Genomic DNA, 24,425 nt, shown 5'->3' on the forward strand with positions numbered 1-24,425 from the left:
GCGGCGAGCAGAGGCTACTCTCCGTTGCGGTGCACTGGCTTCTCATTGCGGTGGCTTCTCTTGTGGAGCACGGGCTCTAGGTGCATGGGCTTCGGTAGTTGTGGCTCGTGGGCTCAGTAGCTGTGGCTTGCAGGCTCTAGAGCGCAGGCTCAGTAGTTGTGGTGCATGGGCTTCATTGTTCCACGGCATGTGGAATCTTCCTGGACCAGGGATCAAACCTGTGTCCCCTGCATTGGCAGGCAGATTCTTAACCACTGCACCACCAGGGAAGTCCCCATCTTAACCTCTTTTTTTTTTTAAACCCCACATTTGTTTTTAGTTATTTATTTTTGGCTGTGTTGGGTCTTCGTTTCTGCGCGTGGGCTTTCTCTAGTTGTGGCAAGCGGGGGGCCACTCTTCATCGCGGTGCGCGGGCCTCTCACTATCGCGGTCTCTCTTGTTGTGGAGCACAGGCTCCAGACGCGCAGGCTCAGTAGTTGTGGCTCACGGGCCTAGTTGCTCCGTGGCATGTGGGATCTTCCCAGACCAGGGCTCGAACCCGTGTCCCCTGCATTAGCAGGCAGATTCTCAACCACTGCGCCACCAGAGAAGCCCCCTTAACCATTTTTTAAATGGACAGTTCATTGGTATTAAATATGTTCACGCTGTTGGGCAACCATCTTCAGAACTCTTCTCATCTTGCAAAACTGAAAGTCTGTACTCATTAAATAATAAATCTCCATTCCCCCTCCCTCTAGCCCCTGACAACCACTATTCAATACTTTCTGTCTCTATGAATTTCACTGCTCTAGATACCTCATATAAGTGTAATCATACAGTATTTGTCTTTTTGTGACTGGCTGAGCTCTTCACTCAGCATCAATGTCCTCAAGGTTCATTCATGTTGTAGCATGTGTCAGAATTTCCTTATTTTTTAAGTAAAAATAGCCCATTGTGTATGTATACACCACATTTTGTTTATCCATTCATCCATTAATGGACACTTGGGTTGCTTCCACCTTTTGTGATTATAACTGCTGTGAACATGGGTATACAAATATCTCTTCGAGACTCTGCTTTCAGTTCTTTTGGGTATATGCCCAGAAGTGGCATTGCTGGATCATATGGTGATTCTGTTTAACTTTTTTAGGAACTGCCATATTGTTTTCCATAGAGTCTGCACCATTTACGTTCCCACCAACAGCACACAAGGTTCTTGTTTCTCCACATCCTCACCAACACTTGTTATTTTTTGTTTTACTCATTTATTTTAAAACAAGCATTCATTGAGCACCTACTATCCCAGGGCTGTGCTATATACTTGGCAGAAACTGGGACTGGCAAGATGTTAAGTCACAGTCCCCCTGCTCTCAGGAATTCAGGACACAATGAGGGAAATAGTCACGTTCAAGAGAAAGATTGAAATGCAAGGTGAGGGACTTCCCTGGCGGTCCAGTGGTTAAGACTCCGAGTGTCCACTGCAGGGGGGCGTAGGTTTGGCGCCTGGTCGGGGAACTAAGATCCTGCATGCGGCACGGCCAAAAAAAAGAAAGAAAGAAAGAAAAAAGAAATGCAAGGTGATAGGTGCTTAATAGAGATGAAAGAGTTCTGTGTAAACACATAGGAGGAAGTGAGGAATTATTTGGGGAAGTCTTTACAAAGAACCTGATATTCAAGCTGGATGTTAAAAGGTGAGCAGGGGGAGATGAGGTGGAAGGAAAGGTAATCTAAGCCGACAGAGCAGCACATAGCAGCCAGCCTCCAAGATGGCCTCCAGGATGGCCCCGATAATTCTCACCTCCTGGTAGTTATGCTGTTGTATAATCTTCCCACTATGCATTGGAATGTTGACTAGTTCGCACCCGTAAAACCAACAGGATACTGTGAAAGTGACAGTGTGTGACTTTTGAGGATATGGCATAGAAGACCTTGTAGCTTCCTGCTTTGCTCCCTCTTGGATCTCCTGCTCTGCGGGAAGTCAGCCTCCATGTCACGAGGACACTCGTGATGCCTTCTGAAGAGTCCCAGGTGGAGAGGAACTGAAACCCCTTGCCAGCCTGTCAGCACAAGAGCCAGCACCAACTGGTCTGCTATGTGAGGAAGCCAATCCTCCAGCCCCATCAAGCCTTCAGATGACAGCAGCCCTGGCCAGCATCTGAGTACAACCTCACAAAAGCCCCTGGGCCAAAACCACCCACCAAGCTGCTTGCAGTTTCCTGCAAAACCCACCCAAAAGCCAAATAATACATATTTATTATTGTTTTAAGCCACTAAGTTTTTTGTTTTTTTGCGGTTTTGATAAGCCAGTAAGTTTTGAAGTAATTGTTACACAGCAAGAGGTAACTAATGCAGCTAGAAGCATGAGAAGATCTGGTGTATGCAAGAAACGGTGGCATGAGAGACCATCGCCAGAAACCCCAAGTTTAGAGAGGCTTCTGAACAAGTCTGTGTAAGAGTGGGTGAGAGCGCCATCTGGTGGAGAAAGCTGTGCTTAGACATTCCCTTCTCTTCCTGCTCATATTTTTCCAGCTTGTTCTACCTAACATTTCTTGCTAATATTTCTCCAAGAGCCCCAGTGAAATTCAATTATATGGACCATATACACCCTTGCTTATAGATTCAAAGACTAACCTCTGAAAAATGTCATGTTAAGGTATTAATTATCCTCTTTTTCTATTTTATTTTCTCCCTTAGTCTCTCCCACCTATCAGCTATCCAGGGGAAAACATCAGTGGCACCAGGATTTGAGGCAAGAAGTGAAGACTCAGAATGCTGGAGAAGGGAAAGAAGGAACCAGGAGAACTTGATTATGAAAAATCAGAGTCAGTTCCCAGAAAGCAGACTCCAGTTGACCAGTCTCTAGTTACCAGGGGAAGTCTTTGTTCATTGATGGGCCATGACTGTTGTCCTTTTCTGGTCTTTAGAGCCTTTTTGTATTCTCCAGTGTTTTCCTCAAATAATGTCTAGGAGTTCTGGAATAATATCTCTCAATTCTATAGCTGGCAGGAGAGAGAACCAATAAAACTACTAGCTACAGTCAGCCTGAGGCCAATGGTCCAGGCAGACCTAAGAAGGAGGGATTTCAAAGAAAGTGAAATCTACCTTTGGAGTAAATTACTGAAGGTGGAATTACAGGTAATTATAATGAAGAAAAAACATTCTTCTTTCTCTGCTTCTCCTAGCCTCATCTTAAAGGAGAGGCAGAGTCCATCAGACAAGCCTGGCCCAGCCACAAAGCCAGGCCCATTCCTCTAAAAAGCAAGGGGATTTCTGAATATAGTTTAGTGGTGAGTGGCTGATTTGTATCTGTCTACCATCTGGCTGTTTGGAGGGGGAAGTGATTACTTCTGGCTGGGGCAATCAGGGAAGGAGTGTAGACATTTGACTCCTGCCCAGATGAATGGGTTGGATTTGGACCCAAGCACAAGTGGGAGAAGGGCATTCCTCCCGGAGCTCACAGCACAAGCAATGTGTAAGGAGACCAGAATGCAAGGGGCACTTGAAGGTAACAATGGAGGAGTTCAGTTGGCTGAAGTTAAGAGGCTCCTGTAGGGAAGTAGCAGGGGATGAGGCCAGTAAATGCAGACTAAGGTGGTGATGGTATGGTTGGGGGAACCAGGGTCAGATGACACAGAGGTTAAAATCCCAGCTCACAGTTGCATACTAGCTGAGAGACACCGAAGTTCCTTGACAAATCTCAGATTCCTCATCTGTTGAAATGGCGATAACCCTAATAGCGTTGTTGGAGGAGGACTAGCTAAGATAATGCCTACAGAGAGCTTAGTCCAGTGCCTGGCGCCTGGTAAGCCCTCCGTAAATAAATGTTAGTGTTATTATTATTAATGCAAAGGCATCCGATGCCTGCTTTAAGGGCGATTAACCGGGCAACACAGTGAGAAGTGGGTTGAATTGGGAAGAGCTTGCCCAGGACCCTGTACACAGTAGCTACTCAGGAAACGCTGAACGGAATTGCATTCTCTGCTAGGCATCGGGCAAGCAGGGATATGGTTTCTGCCTTTTGTAAGCTCACGGTCCCCAGGGGGTGAGGTAAGTGCCAAATTTGGTGGGGGGAGGATGCAGACGTAAATTCTTCAGATTAGCTTCTCTCCAACTGTTCCCTGCCGGAATCCAAAACGACGCGGGGACAGCGAGGGGTGGGGTTCCCTAAACTCCCAGGGTTTAGCGAACCGCCGTCGGGTAGGACTACAGCTGAGCCCAGGATCCTGGCTGAGGAAGAAAAGGCGCGCAGGCGTAGTGCGGACGAGGGCGCTCACCTGTCCTAGAGCGGGCGGAGCTAAACCCGGGAGGCGGGCGGGAGGCGGGGCGGGAGCGATGACGTCAAGGGCACGCCGCCGCCGAGCAATCGCGTCCCGGAAGCGGCGGCGGGGAAGGCGGCGGAGGTTCTCAGTACTGCGACTTCAGAGAGGCCTTGGGAAGAGGCGCGTCGTGGTGGGGCGGGCCTGAGGAAACACGCTAGGGTCCAGTGGCCCTATCAGTGCCTCCTGGCCGTCCCCGCATCTTCCCCACCGTCGCAGCGACCGCTTAGGTGAGGTGCCACCCCCACCCCACTCTGGTGTGTCCGCCGACTGTGCGGAGTTGGGCGCCAGAACGCCGCGGGGGCCGCCACCTGCTGGCCCAGCGACCTTGGGTGTGGTCTTATGTGGTTTGGGTCTCAGGGCCCCGTCCGGCTCCCTGGGCTGCAGGGGTGATGGACCGGCCTCTGCCGGCGCAGACCTCCTTCACCCTTTCCTGGGCTCTTACCTCGCGCCCGCCTTGGGTCCTTTCGTCCTAGCTCCTCCTGAGGGGGTCTCGGGTTCCTGGTGGCCCCTTTGTTACCCTCCCCTTCAAACACCCTCCTCCCCACGTCGTCCCAGATCGCAGCCCCTTGCCTGGAACTGGCTTTTGTTGCTGTGGGCCAAGGGTCTACCTCCTTGTTTACTGCTTAGCGTTTGGGTCGGACTTTGAAATTAGGAGAGACGGTGAGAGTTCTGTGGCTGTCCCCATCAGAGAAGAGAAAAGGGAATGGGGTTTTATGGAAGGTGATGACTGCCCCGTAGGGTTCAAGGGGAAAAAGGGGCGGGTAATGGGCAGAGATGGTTCAGGAGATTGTTGGGAACAGAAGGGAGAGGGAAAGCTTAGAGCATGCAGCAGGGCGGAAGAAAGCTCTGGGGTCCTGGAGGGTGGGCAATTAATTCACTCACTCAGCGAGCATTTATTACATTCCCATTGTGTGCGGAAACAGTGGTGAATGGAAGACGTAGTCTTTGACCTGCTGGAACTCAAAGTTAAGAGGGGCAGACTGGCAAGAAAGAAGGGAGTTTTGCTTTGGTGTGATAAATGCTGTTAGGGTACTGAGTACATGATCCTTTGGGAGCATTGGGGAGGGTCTCCCAGTCCAGACTGGAGTTGTTGGCAAAGACTTCTCAGAGCAAGGGAGTGGTGTTTAAGCCGATACCTGAGTGATGAGTAGAAATTAACTAAGTAAAGAGTGGGAGAAAAATATTTCAAGACATCGTTTCACTTGAGACCCCAGGCTGCCTCTCACCAGCAACCATGTGTGCTTGGTCTTTATGGTTTATACTCTTGATGGGTCTGTGGGGAAAAGAACATTAGATGGAGAGTCAGAAGAGCAGGATTTTATACAGTTGACCCTTGAACAACGCAGGGGTTAGGAGCGCTGACCCTCTGTGAAGTCAAACATTGGAGTATGACTTACAGTATGCCCTCCCTCCACGCAGTTCCTCCGTATCCGCCGTTGGGCATCCGAGGATTCAACCGACTGCAGATGGTGTAGAACTGTAGTATTTACTGTTGGAAAAAATCTGCATAAAAGTGGAACCGTGAAGTTCAAACCCATGTTGTTCAAGGGTCAGCTCTATCTGGGTCATTCACTTCACCTTGCTGAATGTGTCTTCCTCTGTGAAATAGGCTTTCCACCTGTAGCCCTGCCTACCTCATAGGTTTATTATGGCACCACATGAAATAATGCAAGTAAAAGTGTGTTGGGCATTGGAAGTGCAATGCAAGTGTCAGGAATTCTTATGGTTACAGGATGCAGACCTCAGAGCGAGAGGGGTGTGGGCCAGAGGTGAGCCCCAGCATGGTCCCCGAGGCTCCCCTGGAGTCTCCAACTGCTCCTGCCAAGTCCCCGGCGTTTGATCTTTTCAACTTGGTTCTGTCCTACAAGAGGCTGGAGATCTACCTGGAACCTCTGAAGGATGCAGGTGATGGTGTCCGGTATTTGCTCAGGTACAGATTTTATTTAGGGTTGCTCTAACCTGCTGGGCCTTCTGCCTTCCTGCTTTGTAGTTGCGCTGGCCACTCAGGCAGTGGCTGGGTTATCCTTTCTGCGCTGGTGAAGAGCAGTTCTGGGAGGTCCTTTGGGCCTCTGGGCTTATTCTAGACCCTGTGTCTCAGGCCCAACCCAGGAGAGGCAGGCACTGGGAACCATCTGGCCTTTCACCAGGGTTTCTTCTTTGTGGCTGAATAAGCTCATACCTCAGGACTGCTAGCTAGCCTTGACCATTGGGCCTTTTATATCCAGAGCAGGCTTTTTTCCCTTCTCTCCCAACATTAGCATAATTCATATTAAAATTAAGATGCAAATAACTATGAATAAACAGACACTATTTTCACTAATCCTTTAGGATTATGGCTCTCAAAAGTTTTTGTTCCTGTTCTGCTTTGATTTTCATCCTTGGTAATTTTCTTTTTTCTCCTTTCAGCTCACTTTATTTCTTATGCTAAAGTATTTAAAATTATAGATACATACCACTCTGCTCCCTAAACACATTATTTAGTTTGTCTCTAAATAATAATGACTCTTTTTAAAAAAATAAGGTAACATCATACCTAACACAATTAACAATGATTCCTTGATGTCGCCCTATACCCAGTTCATATTCAGATTTTCTCAGTTGTGCCAAGAATGTCATTTACCATTGTTTTGGTCAAATCAGGCTCCGATCCAGCACCACGCATTCTGTGTGGTTATGTCTCTTAGGTCTTTCTGAATTAAATGGTCTCTTTCACTAAATGGTCTCTTTCACGACACTGACTTGCTGGAGAATTTCCTACCTAGTTTTGTCTGGTTGCCGCTTCTTCCTGGTGCAGACTGGAAGTTAAATTTAAAGGTTGGATTAGATTTGAGTAAAAAAAAAAATTTTTTTGTTTATTTTTTGTGCAAAGGTTATGTGTTCCTAATACTGCATTGTTATGGAAGTCACATAAAACCAGCTTGTCCTAAAGAGCAGATGTTCTTCATCTACAGCCTGTGGGTGGGGCTCTCGGGGTCAGTGAATCTCCTGAACCTGCATGTAAAGTTGTGTGGGCACACATGTGTGTATTTCTAGGGAGAAGCTTCTAGTTTTTGTCAGATTCTTTTAAAGGCCTTCAACCGTCTCAGATGCCTGAGAGACGCAGGTAGGAGACAAGGGCGGGTCGGGTTGGGTTAACCTCTCAGGGTGCTCTGGAGTATTTTTTCTTACCTCATTCTGGAAATAGTGGGAGGTTTATTTTTAACTCTGACCAATGCCCTGAGTTTTTCTTGTTCACCCCAGAACCCCTTTAATTTATGGCATTATCCCTAGAGATGAGCTGGTCAGTGTTCCAGAGCAATGTTCTCTACTTTTAGATGACTATACTGTTGGTGTAAGGAGTAGGGAGATGGTGTAAGGAGGGGCTCGCTTTGTAATCCCACCATGACCAACTAGCTGAAATGAATTGTGGTCTTCCTTAGGGGAGTGTGTGGGCTCTGGAAAGCACGGGGCTGTGCTCTCTGGCGTTTTCTACTGTGTGTGTGTACACGCGCGCGCATGCACCTGTGCATGCAAACATGTGTGTATGTATATACGTGTGTATGTATGTATGTGTGTTTTGCCTTTTCGTGGCAAAGCACAAAAGTTAAATATATCCTGCCCTTCTCCTTTTCCAGCACTGGTCTCTTAGTGCTTCTTGGCGCTAATGTATTAGGATTTTTTCATTTAATGAAATTAGAAATCTGAGGATGTGGTGGGATTGGCTAAGCTGGATGGAGGAGGAGCCTCGGGACTCAGAAGCCCCCAGGAGCTTATGGTCTCCGAGCCGCTGGGAGATGGAGCGCTGGTCTGTGAAAGTGGCTGTCAGATTAGTTTGTGTGTTTGGTTGTTCTTTTCTTAGTAAAGAGGATTTGACTTTGCAGAGGGATCTAATCTTGAGCTTCTATGAGGTCTGAAGCCTGGAGCTACAGTAGATTTTTAAAAGACTTCTCTCTTCTGGGATCAGCTACTCCGGTAGGTGGGTCTCCATGACCAAAGTGTCGGTAAAGACAGATAGAATGGGAGAGGCTGGGAATTCCCTCGCGGTCCAGTGGTTAGGACTCTGTACTTCTACTGTAGGAGGCACAGGTTCGATCCCTGGTTGGGGAACTAAGATCCCACATGCCACGTGGCATGGCCAAAAAATAAACAAACAGATCTTTAAAAAAAAAGAGAGAGAGAGAGGCGCTTTAAAATGAAAGCGATCTCAGTGGCTGTGTGCTATTTTTATTTCTGAGATGGGATTGGCCTTACACCTGACTTAATTTGCTTTTACCCTGGTAGCAGCCACTAGATGGGTCTGAGGCCTAATTAGGGTGGTGTAGTTGGAGTGTATGGAATTTTAAGACAAAGGCAGAGAGAGGTCATTTCACTCCCTTACTCATAACTCTTGTTTAAAAAAAAAGCACCCCAAAATTAGTTAACCTCATTTAGTAACTGTGAAATATCCCAGTTAGAGCAAAAGAAAATGCATTGAAGTTCTGAATACATTGCAACTTACCTGTTGATTTTTCTATTTGACTCTCTCCTCTGAGGGCCCACCTTATATCCACTGACACTGCTCTTTAGAATATAGGTGTCAGTGGCTTCGTGATTACGTCTGTGCTCCCTTTACCCTGTTAAATGTCCTTTATCAAGGACTAAGCCAGCACCGTTGCTCGTCCTCAGCAACCTGTCTCTGATTTTCTTTCCTCCGTCTTTGGGGGCTTCTGCTTGGCATTTGGTGGTGGTGGGAGCTGGGTCTGTGTTTGCTTCTAAAAGTTCCAGTTCACTTTGGGTGTGTTTGCTGAGGGAATGCCAACCCTGGTTTTGTCTTCATTTTTTATATGTTGAAATGAAACCTTTATTATTTTCTTTCCTTTGGAATTAATGTATGTTTAAAACAAACTCTCAAAATCACAGAAATAAGAGAACGTCGCAAATAAGGTCAAAGAAATCCTTTACATTTTGTTCTCTCAGTTTCCACATTAGATGAGTCTTGTGCAGGAAGCATGTGTTCTTACAAAACTGTAAAAAAAAGAATACGTTACATATCAGCTCTGTCTCAGTAAATACAAAGAATAAAGGAAAACTCTTAAAGAAGAATGTCCTCGGCACCTCTTAAAGAGAATAGAGCCTTACAAAACACAGGTTAAACAGGGTTATAACATTAACAGATAATTTCATAAATGCTTCCTCCTCCTGGGAAAAGGTTCTACAGGTCTTCTGGTTCTGAGAGGATGCCCTTTCTCACCCCGGGGCCTAAGGTGTGGCCTCAGCTCCTCTCCCGGTCGCCTGTCCAAGTGAGAGACCCACTTTTCATTTCTCCCTGATCCTCCGAGCTCCAGGGCCTCCTCTTCCTCCTGGTTTTGAAGACCCGCCTGTGTGCCCGTCTCCCCTTCCTGGCTGGAGGGGCAGCTGTCTTCAGTGACCAGGACTCTCTGTGTTGTAGGTGGCAGACACCATTGTGTTCCTTGCTGACCTGCCTGGGCCTCAACATCTTGTTCCTCACCTTGAATGAGGGTAAGAACCAGGGGCCAGGGGTTTTTTGTGAATGAATGTGGGGAGGAATTCTGAGAAGCGGCCCGTGTGAGGGAGCCGCCTGTGTCGCCATGGAGTTGGCCTCCCTCTGTGTCTGCTCGATATCAGAACACAGGCTCCTGAGAGACCCACCCTGGGCTAGAATCCTGGCCGGGCCACTGGTGTGACCTTGGAAGTTCTTTAACCTGTCCATTAAGGCCTAATTTTCCTCATCTCTGAAGGGAGGATAGTAACAGTGCTTTCCTCAGAGGGTCGTTGTGAGGAATGAGGTAATCTATGTATAACACTTAACACAGTTCCTGACACAGAATAAGCAGTCAGTACATTATAGCTGTTATTATTATTTCCTTCTGGACTGAATGCTGATGTATTAACCTTTTCCCATTTTGGTTTCTGGGGTCATTTGGGGACATGACATGGGGTGAAGGTACTAGGAAGGTGAGCTGATCAGGGATTTTTGCCACATCTGTTGATTTTCTCTGGCTCAGCAAGTGAGCCTGGCCGGGGCTGCTGGGCAGTCACCAGTGGTGAGGGGTCTGTGGCATGAAGCCTTTGAGGTTGATGTGTGGATGGGTGGGTAGCTGGTGGGGTCCTGGGTAGTGCTGTCTCCTGGGGACCTTTTATGACAAGGTATGCTGGGACCCAGCCCTTTTATTCGGAACTGGCAGATGGCTGCAGAAAAAGCCAAACCCCTCAAGGGAAATGAGTGAAGGGCCTGGGGCAGAATGTTCTGAGGAGCTGAGTCCTTTCTTCATGCGTTTGTTCTATTGAATTCACATTTCTCTAGTGTCTCCTTTGCCTCCTGTGGTTTCAATGGGTTGAAAATAAACCCGTTTCACATAAAACCTCATCTTCTATGTCTTAGTAGGACTCTTCTTTGTCTGATTGAAACTCAGATATCCTTCCCAGGCTGTTAGATTTTTCTAAATATATTTCCAAAGTAAATCAGTTCAGATGACAGATGTTTAACAAGCATTTACTCAGTGCCCAGTGCTCTGTTAGCTTGCTTTGGAGGGTACCATGTTAACATGGAAGAAGTTCCTTCTTTGGATTTTCTTTTAGCCTCACCATTGCTCGATCCACAGTGGTCTGTGGTATCCTAAACTCCAAAGGAAGGCTTCCAATCTGCCCTAGTGGCCCAAAGATCAGACTGTCAGTCATCGGGAGCTCCCAGCGGCCAGACTCCAGGCACGAGCCACCTGCTGTGTGCTGTGTGCTAGTGTAGTGATTTTTAATATTTTAAAAAAAGGGTCTGGGGCTACAGCAGTGACCAGATGGGGGAAAGTCCCAGCTCTTAGGAGCCTACATTCACAGAGGAGCCAACGACTGTATGTGTAATCTGCCATGCGGTGATAAGTTCTATGAGGAAAACTAAAGCTGGGTTAAGGGGCTGGAGGCCGTGGCGGGGGGCGGGGGTTCTGTTTCATACTGGGTGGTTGGGGGAGGTCTTTTGGGCAGAGACCTGGAGCAGGTGAGGGAGCGAGCACTTGGACATGTGGGTGGGCGGAGGCTCCTGGTCCTGCTCTCTGCTTATCTGCAGTGTTTTTGCTCCCATAGGTGCATGGTACTCAGTGGGTGCCCTGATGATTTCAGTGCCCGCCCTGCTGGGCTACCTTCAGGAAGTCTGCCGGGCACGGCTGCCCGAGTCTGAGCTGATGCGGAGGAAGTATCATAGCGTGAGGCAGGAGGACCTTCAGAGAGTTCGCCTGTCTCGCCCTGAGGCCGTAGCTGAGGTGAAGAGCTTGTGAGTATGGAAGGGGCCAGGGAGGTGAGGGGCCGTGACAGTACCAGCTGCCACCACACTGAGTGCTTGCTGGGCACCAGACATTGTAGTGGGCAAACCGTGGATGTTATTTCATCTTTTTTTTTTTTTTTTTATTTTCTTTTTTTTTTTTTTTTTTTTTGCGGCACATGGGCCTCTCACTGTTGTGGCCTCTCCCGTTGTGGAGCACAGGCTCCAGACACACAGGCTCAGCCGCCATGGCTCACGGGCCTAGCAGCTCCGTGGCATGTGGGATCCTCCTGGACTGGGGCATGCACCTGTGTCCCCTGCATTGGCAGGCGGACTCTCAACCACTGCGCCACCAGGGAAGCCCCTCCTTTCATCTTTTTAACAGTTCTGGGAGGTAGCTACTATGATTGTCCTCCATTTATGGATGAGGAAAAAGGCAATTGACCAAGCTGGGATGGGAATCCAGATCTAGCTGATTTCACAGTTTAGGGTCTTGACTGAACGCGCGCGCGCGCACACACACACACACACACACACGCACACACACACACGAGCCACTGCCTGGGTTCAAATCTCAGTTCTGCCATTTAATCGCTGTGACATTGGGCAAGTTACTCAGGTTCCTCATCTGTTAAATGGGATAATTATAGGCTTACCTCATAGGCGGTTGTGACAATTGAATGAGTGTCTGGTGCCCAGGAAGTCATCATCACTGTGCTGTGGAGGAACTTCTCTAAATGTGACAGAGCTGGTACTTCTGAGGAAGCACCTTAAGACTGTTGGATAACATTAACCGTAACAACTTCAGTGGCTCTCTTCAAATACAGCGGGGGTTCTCATCCCTCCCTGGGCAGCAAGGGCCTCTGTGGAGCTCCAAAGGAAACTTATAAACCAGTGGAGGGCTGGGCCCCACCCCAGAAATCCTGAGTCAGTTATCTGGAGTGGGGCCTGGGTATCTGCAGTTTTTCAGAAAACCTTTTCACTTTGAAATGATTTTAAACTTACAGAAGATTTCCAAGAATAGTACAAAGAACTCCCACATGCCCTTTACCCGGATAGAACAATTATTAACATTTTGCCACGTTGGCTTCATCTATCTCTCTACACTAAGACATTATTTTTTTTCTTTCTGAACGATTTGAAAGTAAGTTACAAACATCTTGCCTATTTACCCCAAATACTTCAGCATGCATTTTCTAAGAACAAGGATATTCTCTTCTATTTCCAAAGTCCTGTAATCAAAATTAGGAAACTTAACATTGATAACAGTAGCATTAGTACTATTGTCTAATAATTGTTCATGATCAAATTTTGCCATTTGTATTAATAAGGTCTTTTATATAAATTTCTCCTGATCTAGGCTCCAATCCAGACTCGTGCATGACATTTAGTTTTTATGTCTCTTTAGTCTCCTATGAACTGGAATAGTTCCTTGGTCTTTGTTTCTCATGACTTGACATTTTAAAATAGAACATGTTTATTATTTTGTAGAATTTCTCTGCATTTGTGGTAGTTTGGTTCCTCATGATTAGATTCAGGTTCTGCATTTTTGGCAGGAATGTGACAAGTGACATTGTCATTGTATCATATCAAGAGGTACATGATGTCACTGTCTGTTATGGGAGATACTAACTTTGGTCACCTTGGTGCAGGTTTCTCCACTGTAAAGTGACCATTCATTTTACCCTCTGGAGTTAGTAATCTGAGGGGGGATACTTTGAGACTTTGTAAATATCTTGTTCCTCATCAAATATACACCCACTACATCGAAATCCATTGATAGGTCTTACTTTCATCAATTTATTACTATGATGGTTGCAAAGGTGATTTTCTAATTGTCATTATTACCTGACATTCTATAAGAAAGAGCTTTTCCTTATTATCAATATGAACGTAGGAATTTTAAATTTTATTCAATGGGTTATAATTTATTATTGTCATTGTTAATTTTGATCTCAGTCCTAGATTTGTCAATGGAGCTCTTTTGAACTGGCCCCTGTGTTCTTTCAATGTGTCCCCATCATTTTTGAGTGCTTCCTTATTCTGTGGTACAACAGAATGTTCACATTCATCTTGCACATTCCCTGCCCTGTTCTAGAATCAGCCATTTCTCCGAAGAGCGCTTCAGAAACCAAGATCTGGGTTCTCATTTCACAAGCATGTGCTCTTTGCTTTTGGGGGGCATCCATTTAAAAAAACTCTTCATGTCAGTCTACCTTACCTCCCAGGTGGAGACACATTGCTCTACATCCTGCCATTTATCCTCACAGCTCCAGTGCATCTGGGAGGTGGGTACCCTGCTCCTCCTATTATAGAGGAAAACTGCATCCTTGGAAAAGTTAAGTAGCCAGCCCAACATCAACATCTAGGAAGAGACCAAAGCAGGAACCTTGGCAAGGGTTCAAAAAAGGGGGCTGAAGTGTACGAAGTTTCCCCAAACTCTCTGATCCCTCTGGGTGAGGCAGGGCGTATAGCTTGCACAAGCCCCCTATGTTGTGTCTGCAGCTTGATCCAGCTGGAGGCCTTCCTGAGCCGCCTGTGCTGCACTTGTGAAGCCGTCTACCGCGTGCTGCACTGGGAGAACCCCACCGTGTCCTCACAGTGAGTGCCCGTCCCGCTCCCACCACCGCTGCCCTGGGGACCCCAGGCAAAGCCAGCTGCCTCGAGAGGGCTCCTGTTGCCCTAGCTCAGGGGAAAAGAGCCCACTAGGCTCTTGTGTGCAGACCTGTACGTAGGCTTGTGGGCTTGAATGTGCTGCTTTTGTTCAGACACCTTCTTTTAGGTGTGGTCATAATATTTTAATAATAGAAAAATAACTCACCATGGAATCTCCCACCCTGATATAGCAGCCAGTCTCATGTTTGGATTGCCTTGTAGAGTTTGTCACATGCAAATGCTCTCTATAGCTCATAGTGTATGTGAGAACCCTTTTTTTTTCACTTATTGTTATCATATAACTGGTTTTCCATGTTGCTACATAGCTTTTGGAATTACTTGTAATACAACATTAATATAGATGGTGATTATACTGTAATTTCTGGAACCATTCTGTGATATGTTTAGTCAGTTTCTACTTTTTATTACTAACCCTGTAGTGCACATTTTTATGGGTATAGCTTTAATCTTTCGAAATTTTTTTTTTCTTGGAATACTAGGATGGAACTATTGAATCAAATGAAATGAATGTTTTTAAGGCTCTTTGTATATGAATAATAATGACAACTAATACTTGTTTAGCCTTCCCCTGGTGCCAGGCACTGTGCTCAGGGCTTTCCATGGTACTGTCTCACTCTTGGTAGTAGCCCTATGAGGAAGGTGCTATTTCAGTCCTCATTTTTTTGGGCCGCACCACTGCACGTGGGGGATCTTAGTTTCCCAACCAGAAATCGAACCCACGCCTCCTGCGTTTGAAGCACGTATTCTCAACCACTGGACCGCCAGGGAAGACTTAGTCCTCATTTTACATGTGAAGGAAGTAACACTCAGAGAGCCAAGGGACTTGCATAAGGTCACACAGCAAGAAGTGGCAGAGCGGGATTCAGATCCAAGTCTGTCTTATTCTAGACTTCAGAGTCTAGATCCTGAGGAGAGAGGTGTGTTGGACCAGTTTAGGCGGCCCCGCCCATGTCAGTTGTGACCTGTTGGTGGTTGTAAATCCTTCCTCCTCCCTTTACTTTCCAGTTGTTTGCTTAGCAGATCTTGTCAGCTTATTAACTGTTCCCATAGCTGTTTGTTGCCCAGACCCCCATGTGGGTGTGCCCTAAACCAGTTTCCTTCTGATCTTACGAATTTCTGATCCTGTGGTTCCTCTCTGTCGATCCAGGTTCTATGGGGCTCTTCTGGGCACGGTTTGCATACTGTATCTGCTGCCGCTGTGCTGGGTCCTTGCCCTTTTAAACAGCACACTCTTTCTGGGAAATGTGGAGTTCTTCCGAGGTAAGCCCTGGAGAGCCTGACAGAGATGGGACCCGGCTCTGAGGGCTGGTTAGATTCCCCTTTATCTCTACGGCTGATCATCTGTTTGCTGTGCCTTCCACAAGGGGGCAGCACCACACTAGGGTCCTCCCTTGGAGAGTGGTGGGCTCTGCCTCTCAGATGTTCAGTGGGATACAGGGGAGGCTGCTACTAGGGGTCCCTTTCCCTTCCCCAGACAGATGAATCACTGCTCACATGATATGGTGGCTTCTGGGAGATGAGGGAGGGATGTTTTCCCAGTGTTGCCATCCACCTCCCAGGATGCAGCCCCCCCAGGAATTGCTGCCTCATCTCTGTGATCCCAGAGTACCTGTCTGCCGTCTGGCTTCTAAAGCACCGAAACAGTCTGGAGAGGCCTTGAGCCGTAGAAGCCTGGGCCTGTACATGTGTTGGGGTGATTGCTATACTTGTTTTCCTCCCTGTGGTTGGAAATTAATTATAGAAGCCATGATTTATCAGGCACTTACTACATTTAATCTCTCTTTAACAATCTCATGGGGTAGGTATTGGTACATCTGTCTTGTTTGTGAGGCTTGGGTTAGGTGACTTGTTCAGAGTTAGGAGGGCGACTGTTTCCTGCTGCCGAGAGGGGGTGCTGGAGGAGGCGGCCAGCTGGCTGCAGTAGTGGGTACCCCCAGAGCACTGCTCATTCCATCCTGATTCTGCCTCCCACCCTGTTCTCCTTGCTCTGGGTAGTGGTGTCTGAGTATAGGGCATCTCTGCAGCGGCGGATGAACCCCAAGCAGGAAGAGAGTGCCTTTGAGAGCCCGCCACCGTCGGATGCCGGGGGGAAGGGCGCTCTGCCGGACTGCACACCTGCACCTGCGCCCACGCCCACAGAGGTGAGTGCCCCTAACCACCCGGGCAGAGCCTGCTGCGGGTGGGCTGCCCAGCCTCTCTATTACCAGCTTGTTCATACCAAATAACTCCTGGGCTGGCCTCTGTAGTTCCTGCTCCCTCCCAGGCCCATCTCCTCTGAAGTGCTTAATGGTAATGACTATAGTTAACTAGTAACAAGAGCTACGCTGTGCTTTATCGAGTGTTTACTCTGCTGTTCCAAGTACTTTATAGACGTTAACCCCAGGAGGTGTAGGTTATTTCTGAGAATGAGATTATTCTCCTTTGTAGAAGAGAAGGCTGAGGCACAGAGTGGTTGTCCAGGGGCAGTGGGCCCACGTCTCAGATCCATGCCCTGTGGTTCTAGAGCCTGTGCTCTCAACCACAGTGCTCTCCAGCCACTGTGCGTCCTTTTGTGGCCTTGGTCCCATCTCCCTGTCCTGCTAGGTTACAGACTGCTCTCTTTCCCCTGACTTCTTCCTTTCTGGCAGTTGTGCCATTTCCTCTGAGGCGTGAACCGTTGTTTTTCTTTTCTTTTTTTTAAAAATTAGTTAATTTTTTGGTTGTGTTGGGTCTTTGATGCTGTGCGCAGGCTTTCTCTAGTTGTGGCGAGCAACTCTCTGTTGCGGTGCGCGGGCTTCTCATTGCGGTGGCTTCTCTTTCTTGCAAAGCACAGGCTCCAGGCATGCGGGCTGCAGGAGTTGTGGCACGCAGGCTCAGTAGTTATGGTGCATGGGCTCTAGAGTGCAGGCTCAGCAGTTGTGGCACATGGGCTCAGTTGCTCTGCAGCATGTGGGATCTTCCCGGACCAGGGCTTGAACCCGTGTTCCCTGAATTGGCAGGCGGATTCCTAACCACTGTCCCACCAGGGAAGTCCTTCTTTTTTTTTTTTAAATAATTTTTTTTATTTTTAAATTTTTGGCTGTGTTGGGTCTTCGTTGCTGTGCGCAGGCTTTCTCTACTTGCGGTGAGCGGGGGCTACTCTTCGTTGCGGTGCGCAGGCTTCTCATTGCGGTAGCTTCTCGTTGCAGAGCATGGGCTCTAGGCGCGCAGGCTCAGTAGTTGTGGCTCGCGGGCTCTAGAGCGCAGGCTCAGTAGTTGCAGCCCTGCATTGGCAGGTGGATTCTTAACCAGTATGCCATCAGGGGAGTCCCTTGAACCATTGTTTTGAGAAATCTGGATGCTGGCTCCGGGGAGGTGGCCTCTACCTTTGGGGCAGGGCTGCCATCTCTCTGACTGTAATAGAGTCTCTCTCCCCAGGACCTCACGCCAGGCAGTGTGGAGGAGGCTGAGGAGGCCGAGCCTGACGAGGAGTTTAAAGATGCAATTGAGGTGGGTGGCCTTCCCCGGCACCCTCAGCTGACCAGGTCAGAAGTTGGGTGGTCCTGGAGCCATGTAGCTTCTCACATTCCAAGTCTGGGTCTTTAAAGTTTTCTTATGTCCAAGTGAGAAGCTGAAACTTGCTCTGAGCTAAAACTCACTGGTTCAAAGGGTGCCACTGAACCTCCACCCATCCTTTTGCTGACCTAAGCATCTGTCCTGGGTGCCCAGGGCAGGGATGGCTCTGGAAGACTCTGGAAAATGCACTGCTGGGGGAGGTGGGTCATTTACTGCCTTGGCTGGAGACTGTGGGCTTGGTGCCTTAGATGTGGGGAAGGCAGATGTGGAGGAGGGCACTGCTGGGGTCTCTGCCTGCTCTTCTGAAGGATGAGGTCTGTAAGATGTCCCTTTGACGGGTGAGGATGGGACATTGGAGAAAGCAGTTGCATGGCCAAGTGCTAAGTCAGAGAGTTAGACAGTCTTCCTGGTTATAGGACAGTGGCTCACACTCATAGTTTGCAGAAGTGTTTTATTTGGCATGAGAAGCTTTAAAATAATTTTTTGAGCCAATATTTAAAAATGGAGAGATGGCGGTGGAAACTCTAGGTTTTCAGTTTTTCTAAAATTTCGGAAGCTCTGGGAGCCCTGAGTCTGTAGCAGTCAATGTAGCCGAGGAGTGACTGTCTCCTTTAGAGAAGTCACATAGTCCTCACCACTTCCTGTTGTCCCCGGTCACCGAGTCCTAGTGGCAGTTGCCATTTATTGTCACGTTTGCACTATGGCGTTTCTTTTTTTTTTAAATATATATTTTTAAATTTTATTTTATTTATTCTTTTTTTTTTTTTTTTGGTTGTATTGGGTCCTCGCCACTGTGCGTGGGCCCTCTCCAGCCGAGGCAAGTGGGGACCGTTCCTCACCGCGGTGCATGGACCTCTCACTGCGGTGCATGGACCTCTCACTGTGGTGGCCTCTCCCGTTGCGGAGCATGGCCTCTAGGTGCACGGCCCCCAGCAGTTGCGGCACGTGGGCTCAGTAGTTGTGTCTCATGGGTTCCAGAGCGCAGGCTCAGTAGTTGTGGTGCACGGGCTCAGTTGCTCCGCGGCACGTGGGATCCTCCCAGACCAGGGCTCGAACCCGTGTCCCCTGCGTTGGCAGGCGGACTCCCAACCACTGTGACACCAGGGAAGCCCTATGGCTTTTCTTATAGTAGGAAATCACTTCTCTTTATGTCTCTTTGTAAAGTGGGGGATACAAGAAATGGAGGTTTTGTGAGTTTTCACCAGGCCTATGATTTACACCCAGCCCGCTTAACTATTAGCCTCGTCCATGTGGGCATTTACATTTTCAACTGCTAAGATTTCTCTAAGACTTGAAGCAGCTGTGGACTCTGAGTCTTGGTGGTGGTGGTAGGGAATATATATAGCAGGGGCTTTCAAGCAGGTTTGTTCATGACCTAGAGTAAGGAACACATTTTACATCTTGACCCAGTTCACACTTATGTCTGTGAAATATGAAAAACTTAAATAAAATGAGTTTCCTGAAAAATACATTGTAAGGGATATTTTCTTTCCTGTTCAATTCTGTTCTGTTAAGATAACGACCAAATTAATTTCACCCAGTTTGAAAAACAGTAATACACAGCTTCCCCCAAGCTTATTTGATGTTGGGGTCCTTTTACAGGGGCCTCTGTTAACATCACCCTTTGGGACGTGCTCAGACAAACTCAGCATAGCACTTACGTGCTTCCTTTCCTTTGGGGGCCCCCCTCCCAGCAGCTTCCTTCTTGCTATCTTCTCTCTGTTTTCTCTCCTTCTCCCCTGCACCTTGGGAGGCAGGAGACCCACTTGGTGGTGCTGGTAAGTAGCAGCCTTGGTGAGGTGGGCAGGGGCTGGCGGGATGCGGGGGAAGGGTGGCCGAGCCGGTGGTTGCCACGCCTCTCGGGGTCCGCCATGCACACAGATCCCGGAGCCCTGCCACAAGGTGGGCAGAACTGGAAGCAGCTTTTCCCACAGGAGGATGACGAGGGGGCCCCGTGCCCGGCAGAGGATGAGCTGGCCCTGCAGGACAACGGGTTCCTGAGCAAGAACGAGGTGCTGCGCAACAAGGTGTCGAGGCTCACGGAGAGGCTCCGCAAGCGGTACCCGACCAACAACTTCGGTACGGCTCAGGGGAGGGCTGGCTGGGGGGCGCCCCGGCCGTGGGGCCAGAGGTGCTGGGTTACGAGGAGAGCAAGGAGTAAAGCTGTGTCCATAGGACCCTGGGGAGGTAGCACATGCACAGAGGGACTGAGAGGGAGGGAACATGGGTTCCTTCTTGTGTCTCTGTCCTTATTAAATCTTGAGGGAAGATGAGGAATTCAGTTCCAGAAGCGCCACTCCGGGACTGCAGAGAGGTGTGGTCCTTGAGGCAGGCAGAGCTGTGGTGGGCAGTGGAGCATAATGGCAGGGAACTGAGTGTGGAGTCGGTTTTTCCTTCTTAGTTTGAATCCCTCCTTCTGGCTCTGGATCTGGACTTTGCACTCTGCTCCCAGCCAAGGAGTCTGGGCTGGGCTGGTGCCCTGAGTGTCCCCATTTAGAAGAGTCAGGAGAAGACGAGAGTTGCAAGGCCTGGGCTGGGTCAAAGCTGAGCTGCTGCCTCTGTTTCTCAGGGAGCTGTACGGGCTGCTCGGCCACCTTCTCAGTGCTGAAGAAGAGGGTAAGTCTTCTCGAGGGTGTGTTTGCTGGGGACTTGGGACGAGATGTAGGGGAGTAGCTCGAGGTCACAGATGAAGTCTGACTGCTTGGGCCACATTGGGCCTGAGGTCTGGTCTGAGGTTTGCTCAAATGAGTGGGTCTCCGGAGCCCTGCCCTGTGCCCATGCCTTCACCAGCCTTCTCTTGGGATGTCCCATCTGGTCTCAGTCCTGCCCTGCTCGGGCACCTCCCCACTCCCATAGTTGTCCCAGGTTCTCTGGCTGGGGCCAGCTGGTGGAAAGGAGCTCCAGGTGCCCGGGGGCAGGCGATCCAAGACTGACCCTGGCTCTTGTCTGCAGCGGAACTGCAGTAACTGTGGAAACAGCTTCTGCTCTCGGTGCTGCTCCTTCAAGGTTCCCAGGTCCTCCATGGGGGCCACAGGTGAGTGGTGCAGGCTGGGGGTCTGGGCAGCGGGAGGGCGCGCCTGCCTCCCACCTCCTCTGGGGGCTGCTGTGTGTGGGCAGGGAGCCAGGGGTCAGTGAGAGGTCCAGGGAACTCGGGATCTCCTCCATCTCCCTTTAACGAAGGAAAAACGAAAACATTTGATGCGCGGACAGGAGTATATATATATATAAAACGCACCTGAATCGTGAAGCGCAGTAAGGACTACCTCCCACCGCTCAGTAAAGTTAGAAAGTAGAGCACAAGCAGCACCACCAAGGCTCCCAGCGCCAGGCCCGCCTCCTCCTGGCAGACCACCTCCTGAATTTCATTCTTTCTCATGGCCTTGGTAATGCTTTTAACTAAAAAAAAAAAAATTTCTTTTCCTTCTATAAAAGCTATACCTACTCATTGTAAACAAAACAAAAAGCCAAAGAAAGGAAAACATTCCTAATCTCTCCCAGAGAGAACTGTTAGGCGTGGACCCTTCCCGGTCATTAATGCCGTCACACACGGGATAAATACATATGCATGTTCTAAAAAAAAATGGGAGCATGTATTACATACTGCTTTGCACTATGTTACAATGTTAAATGGAGTGTCCTTTTTTCATTCTTCTGGTCATGCTAGTAACATACGCTTATTCTAGAAGATTTGGGAATTACAGAAGAAGAAGGAAGAGAAAAATAATCTTGTAATCTTACCACCCAGAGATAATAACCACTGTTAAAACATTCTGGAAAATTTTCTTCTGGTATTTTATTTAAAAAACATTTTTAAAGGTATTCTTTTGGTGCTAAAATAATTTCTAATGCATAGAACATCTGGGTGAGGCCTGCTGTTGGTATGGTCACCCCCAAAGTCCCCAGTTCCTGTGGAAAGAGAATTCTCTGAGGGCAGGCTGGTGAGCTGGGACAGCGAGCTTGTAGGCTGGACGATGGGTGGTCTGTGTGGGGCTTCGGGGAGTGGGGAGGAGGTTCTGGTGTTTGGGGTCATGAGCCAGAGGGCACGAGGAAGCATCTCACCAAGTTCTTCCTCCTTTTCAGCCCCTGAAGCCCAGAGAGAGACTGTGTTTGTGTGTGCCTCGTGTAACCAGACTTTGAGCAAGTGAGAAGAGGGCCCAGGGTCCAAGCGGGCGCCTATCCCTGGGGCCAGCAGTAGACCCCGCTCTCCCCACCCTTAGCCCCATGTGGCATATGCTGGGCAAATGTGGCCTGAGTGCTAGGTAGGCTTCCCCTTCCTGCCCTCGCTGACTCCAGCCGGGTTCTGGAGCTGTTCTCCACTCCTACGGATGGCCAGTAGTGGTTGCTCTCAAACAAGGACTGGAGTGTTTGCCCTGCTCTGCTCTGGGCTGTTAGTGGACTCAGGGTTGGGCAGGGAATGTAAGTTAGAGGGCAGCAGTGAGCCAGGCCTGGTCTCACCTGGGATCAGGGTGTCCCTGCAGGCCTGGGAATTCTAGAAGACTGGAGGTCAGAGATTGGGAAAAGAGATTCTTCCCCTGCTGGGTATTGGGCCAAGCCCCTGCCCTTTGAGAGCCTGCAGAAGGGCTTGCACGTGTCCCAGTTCTGTTCAAATGTCCCTTCAGGCATCAGGACCTCATCATTTCCCCACCAGAGGGTGTGGTGAGGGCTATCAAGACCAAAAGTACTTCTAGAAACAGGGTTGAAGTTCCCAAATTCCCCCAGAGGAGGACGTGTCTAGGAGGGCCTGGCAGAATCCTTCAGTGTTAAGCAGAGCAAAACGGGCACCCTGGCAGCTCAGAGGGCCTCAGCCCCACCTTGCAGGGACCTTGACTTACAGAATCTCAGCCCACATGTTATTCTGGTCTTTTCAGCTCTGCCCGGTAGATGCTGGGCACTCAGATCACTCCTGCTTCCTGTGTTCAGAGCCTTGGGCACCCCTTCTCTGGCCTAGAGCTACAATTCCCCTCCCTGGCCCCTTGTCCCATGGAGTGTGAGACCAGGAAGCAGAGCAGAGGTCCTGAAGCCCTCAACCTTTGGGGGCCTGAGAAGTGTAGGATCTCGCTGGGCTGGGTCTCAGATTCCAGGGCTGTTCTCCAGCAGGACAGCAGTTATGGGATAAGGCCACTTGGGGTCCCTGTCCCCTCTCCAACAATTTCACGTTCACTCTGGGCTTCTAGGGGCACAGTGTCTCTCCCTAAGCCATGAGCAGGCTCAGGCACCCCTTCCTTCCCCAGGAGCTTCCCTGCCTTTTTGAAGTATTTATTTATTTATTGCATGGTTCCCGGGAACATGTGGCACAAGGAATGGGATAAAGAGGACGGGGGCTTCTCCTACCCTAGGATGCTTCCCTGAACTCATGGGCTGCCTGGGACTCAGAACCCTGGGAGGCGGAGACGTTTCTATACCCTAAGCAGGGACACAAGGTGGCAGGTTGGGGAGACAAGGATCATCCTAGGCCAGCTTTCCCTCCAGGCCAGCCAGTCTAGGAGCCAGGGGACTTCTCCAGGCCAAGTGGGGCAAGTCCCTGGGGAGCCAGGTGGGCTTTGGTAGACCCCCTTCCTTGGGCTCCTGTGGAGATATGAGAGTTAAGGGTCCCCCTTTCCTTGGGCTCCTGTGGAGATATGAGAGTTAAGTGCTTGTGCTTTTTTTACACTGGAGAGGAACTAAAAGGATGTCTGTGTATATGGAGAATTGTCAATAAAAAGGCCTCAAGCTTCCTATGTTTTCGTCCTGGTCCTTGAATGCCCCCTCTCCCTGAGGTTGGAGAGCCAGGTCCCCCCCAGCACTGGCCGAGTTTGCAGGCCTGGGCTGTGTCTGCAAGACGGGGCGGAGGGGCTGCGGAGGCTGAAGTTGGGGTGTGAGCTGGGGTTGGGGGAGGAAAGCTGTGCCTTGCGCAGGAGGGCCTCGGCGAGATGCCTGTTGGATTGACTTGTGACCACATTGTGAGGGCTGGGGGTTGGGCTGGGGACCAGAACTTGGTAACTACTAAGCAATGCAGGCTTTAGAATGGAAAGATTGTAGCTAATCCCTCTGAGAAAGCAGAAAAGGATCAGCCCTGGGGGAGGCTGAGAACCAGCCGGAAAGAGGATTGGCTGTGAGGTGGGAAGTAGAAGCAGTTTCCTGGGAGCTAGGGTTTGGGGGTGTTTACTGGGTGCCAGGCGCTGTGATACGTGCTTTACACGTATTATTTCATTTAATCCTCAAGACGGCCCTAAGAGGTAGGCACTTTTTCTTCCCATTTTACAGGGGAGGAAATTGAGGCCCAGGGAGGTTAAGCAGTGGCTGCAAGAGGCTTGGCATGGCACTTTGCAGACCACAGCTGGATATAAGCAGTGTCTTCAAGACCTTTGGCCTGAGGCAGTAAAGGGGGGTGGAGAGACTCTGCCTTGGAGTCGAGGTCAGGTTGCAGTCACATCCTCATGACCCCATGCACGTACAACTCAGACTGCGGTGCCTGAGGGGTCCTCGCAGCACACTGAGGCCTCGGTCTGGGAACTTCCCCTAGTACGGGGGAGCCCCAGCAGGGGGCCCCAAGAGACAGGGAAGCAGCCAGAACCTTGTCCTAGCAGTTTTTACAGAAGAGCATGTTCACTTTAAAAAGTACCAAAGTGGCAAAAAAAAGTACCAAAGCGACCTCAGTAGCCTGGTAGTCCAGAGGAACAGTAAAGATGCTGGAGGAGTGGAAAGTAGGG

The 24,425-nt window shown here is 49.2% G+C and overlaps 1 protein-coding gene across 2 annotated transcripts in view; it reads left to right on the top strand.

The window, feature by feature from the left end:
• Positions 1–4,354: 4,354 nt before the first annotated feature.
• The window catches only part of ZFYVE27 (zinc finger FYVE-type containing 27), a 76,541-nt gene continuing 56,470 nt past the window's right edge, over positions 4,355–24,425 (top strand). Inside the window, exons 1-12 of one of the 2 annotated variants that reach the window (XM_024734879.1) lie at positions 4,355–4,525; positions 6,031–6,228; positions 9,706–9,776; positions 11,352–11,538; positions 14,032–14,127; positions 15,350–15,462; positions 16,198–16,343; positions 17,599–17,670; positions 19,671–19,815; positions 20,306–20,352; positions 20,689–20,770; positions 21,817–23,453. In XM_024734879.1, coding sequence (XP_024590647.1) covers positions 6,032–6,228; positions 9,706–9,776; positions 11,352–11,538; positions 14,032–14,127; positions 15,350–15,462; positions 16,198–16,343; positions 17,599–17,670; positions 19,671–19,815; positions 20,306–20,352; positions 20,689–20,770; positions 21,817–21,881 — 1,221 coding nt within the window. In that variant the 5' untranslated portion in view covers positions 4,355–4,525; position 6,031 and the 3' untranslated portion in view covers positions 21,882–23,453. Of the gene's footprint in view, positions 4,526–6,030; positions 6,229–9,705; positions 9,777–11,351; positions 11,539–14,031; positions 14,128–15,349; positions 15,463–16,197; positions 16,344–17,598; positions 17,671–19,670; positions 19,816–20,305; positions 20,353–20,688; positions 20,771–21,816; positions 23,454–24,425 lie in introns of those variants that run through there. The other variant, XM_024734880.1, reaches the window with a different exon arrangement.

This window comes from Neophocaena asiaeorientalis, unplaced genomic scaffold, assembly GCF_003031525.2.
Source record: "Neophocaena asiaeorientalis asiaeorientalis breed wild unplaced genomic scaffold, Neophocaena_asiaeorientalis_V1.1 scaffold240, whole genome shotgun sequence".
Lineage (NCBI taxonomy): Eukaryota > Metazoa > Chordata > Mammalia > Artiodactyla > Phocoenidae > Neophocaena > Neophocaena asiaeorientalis.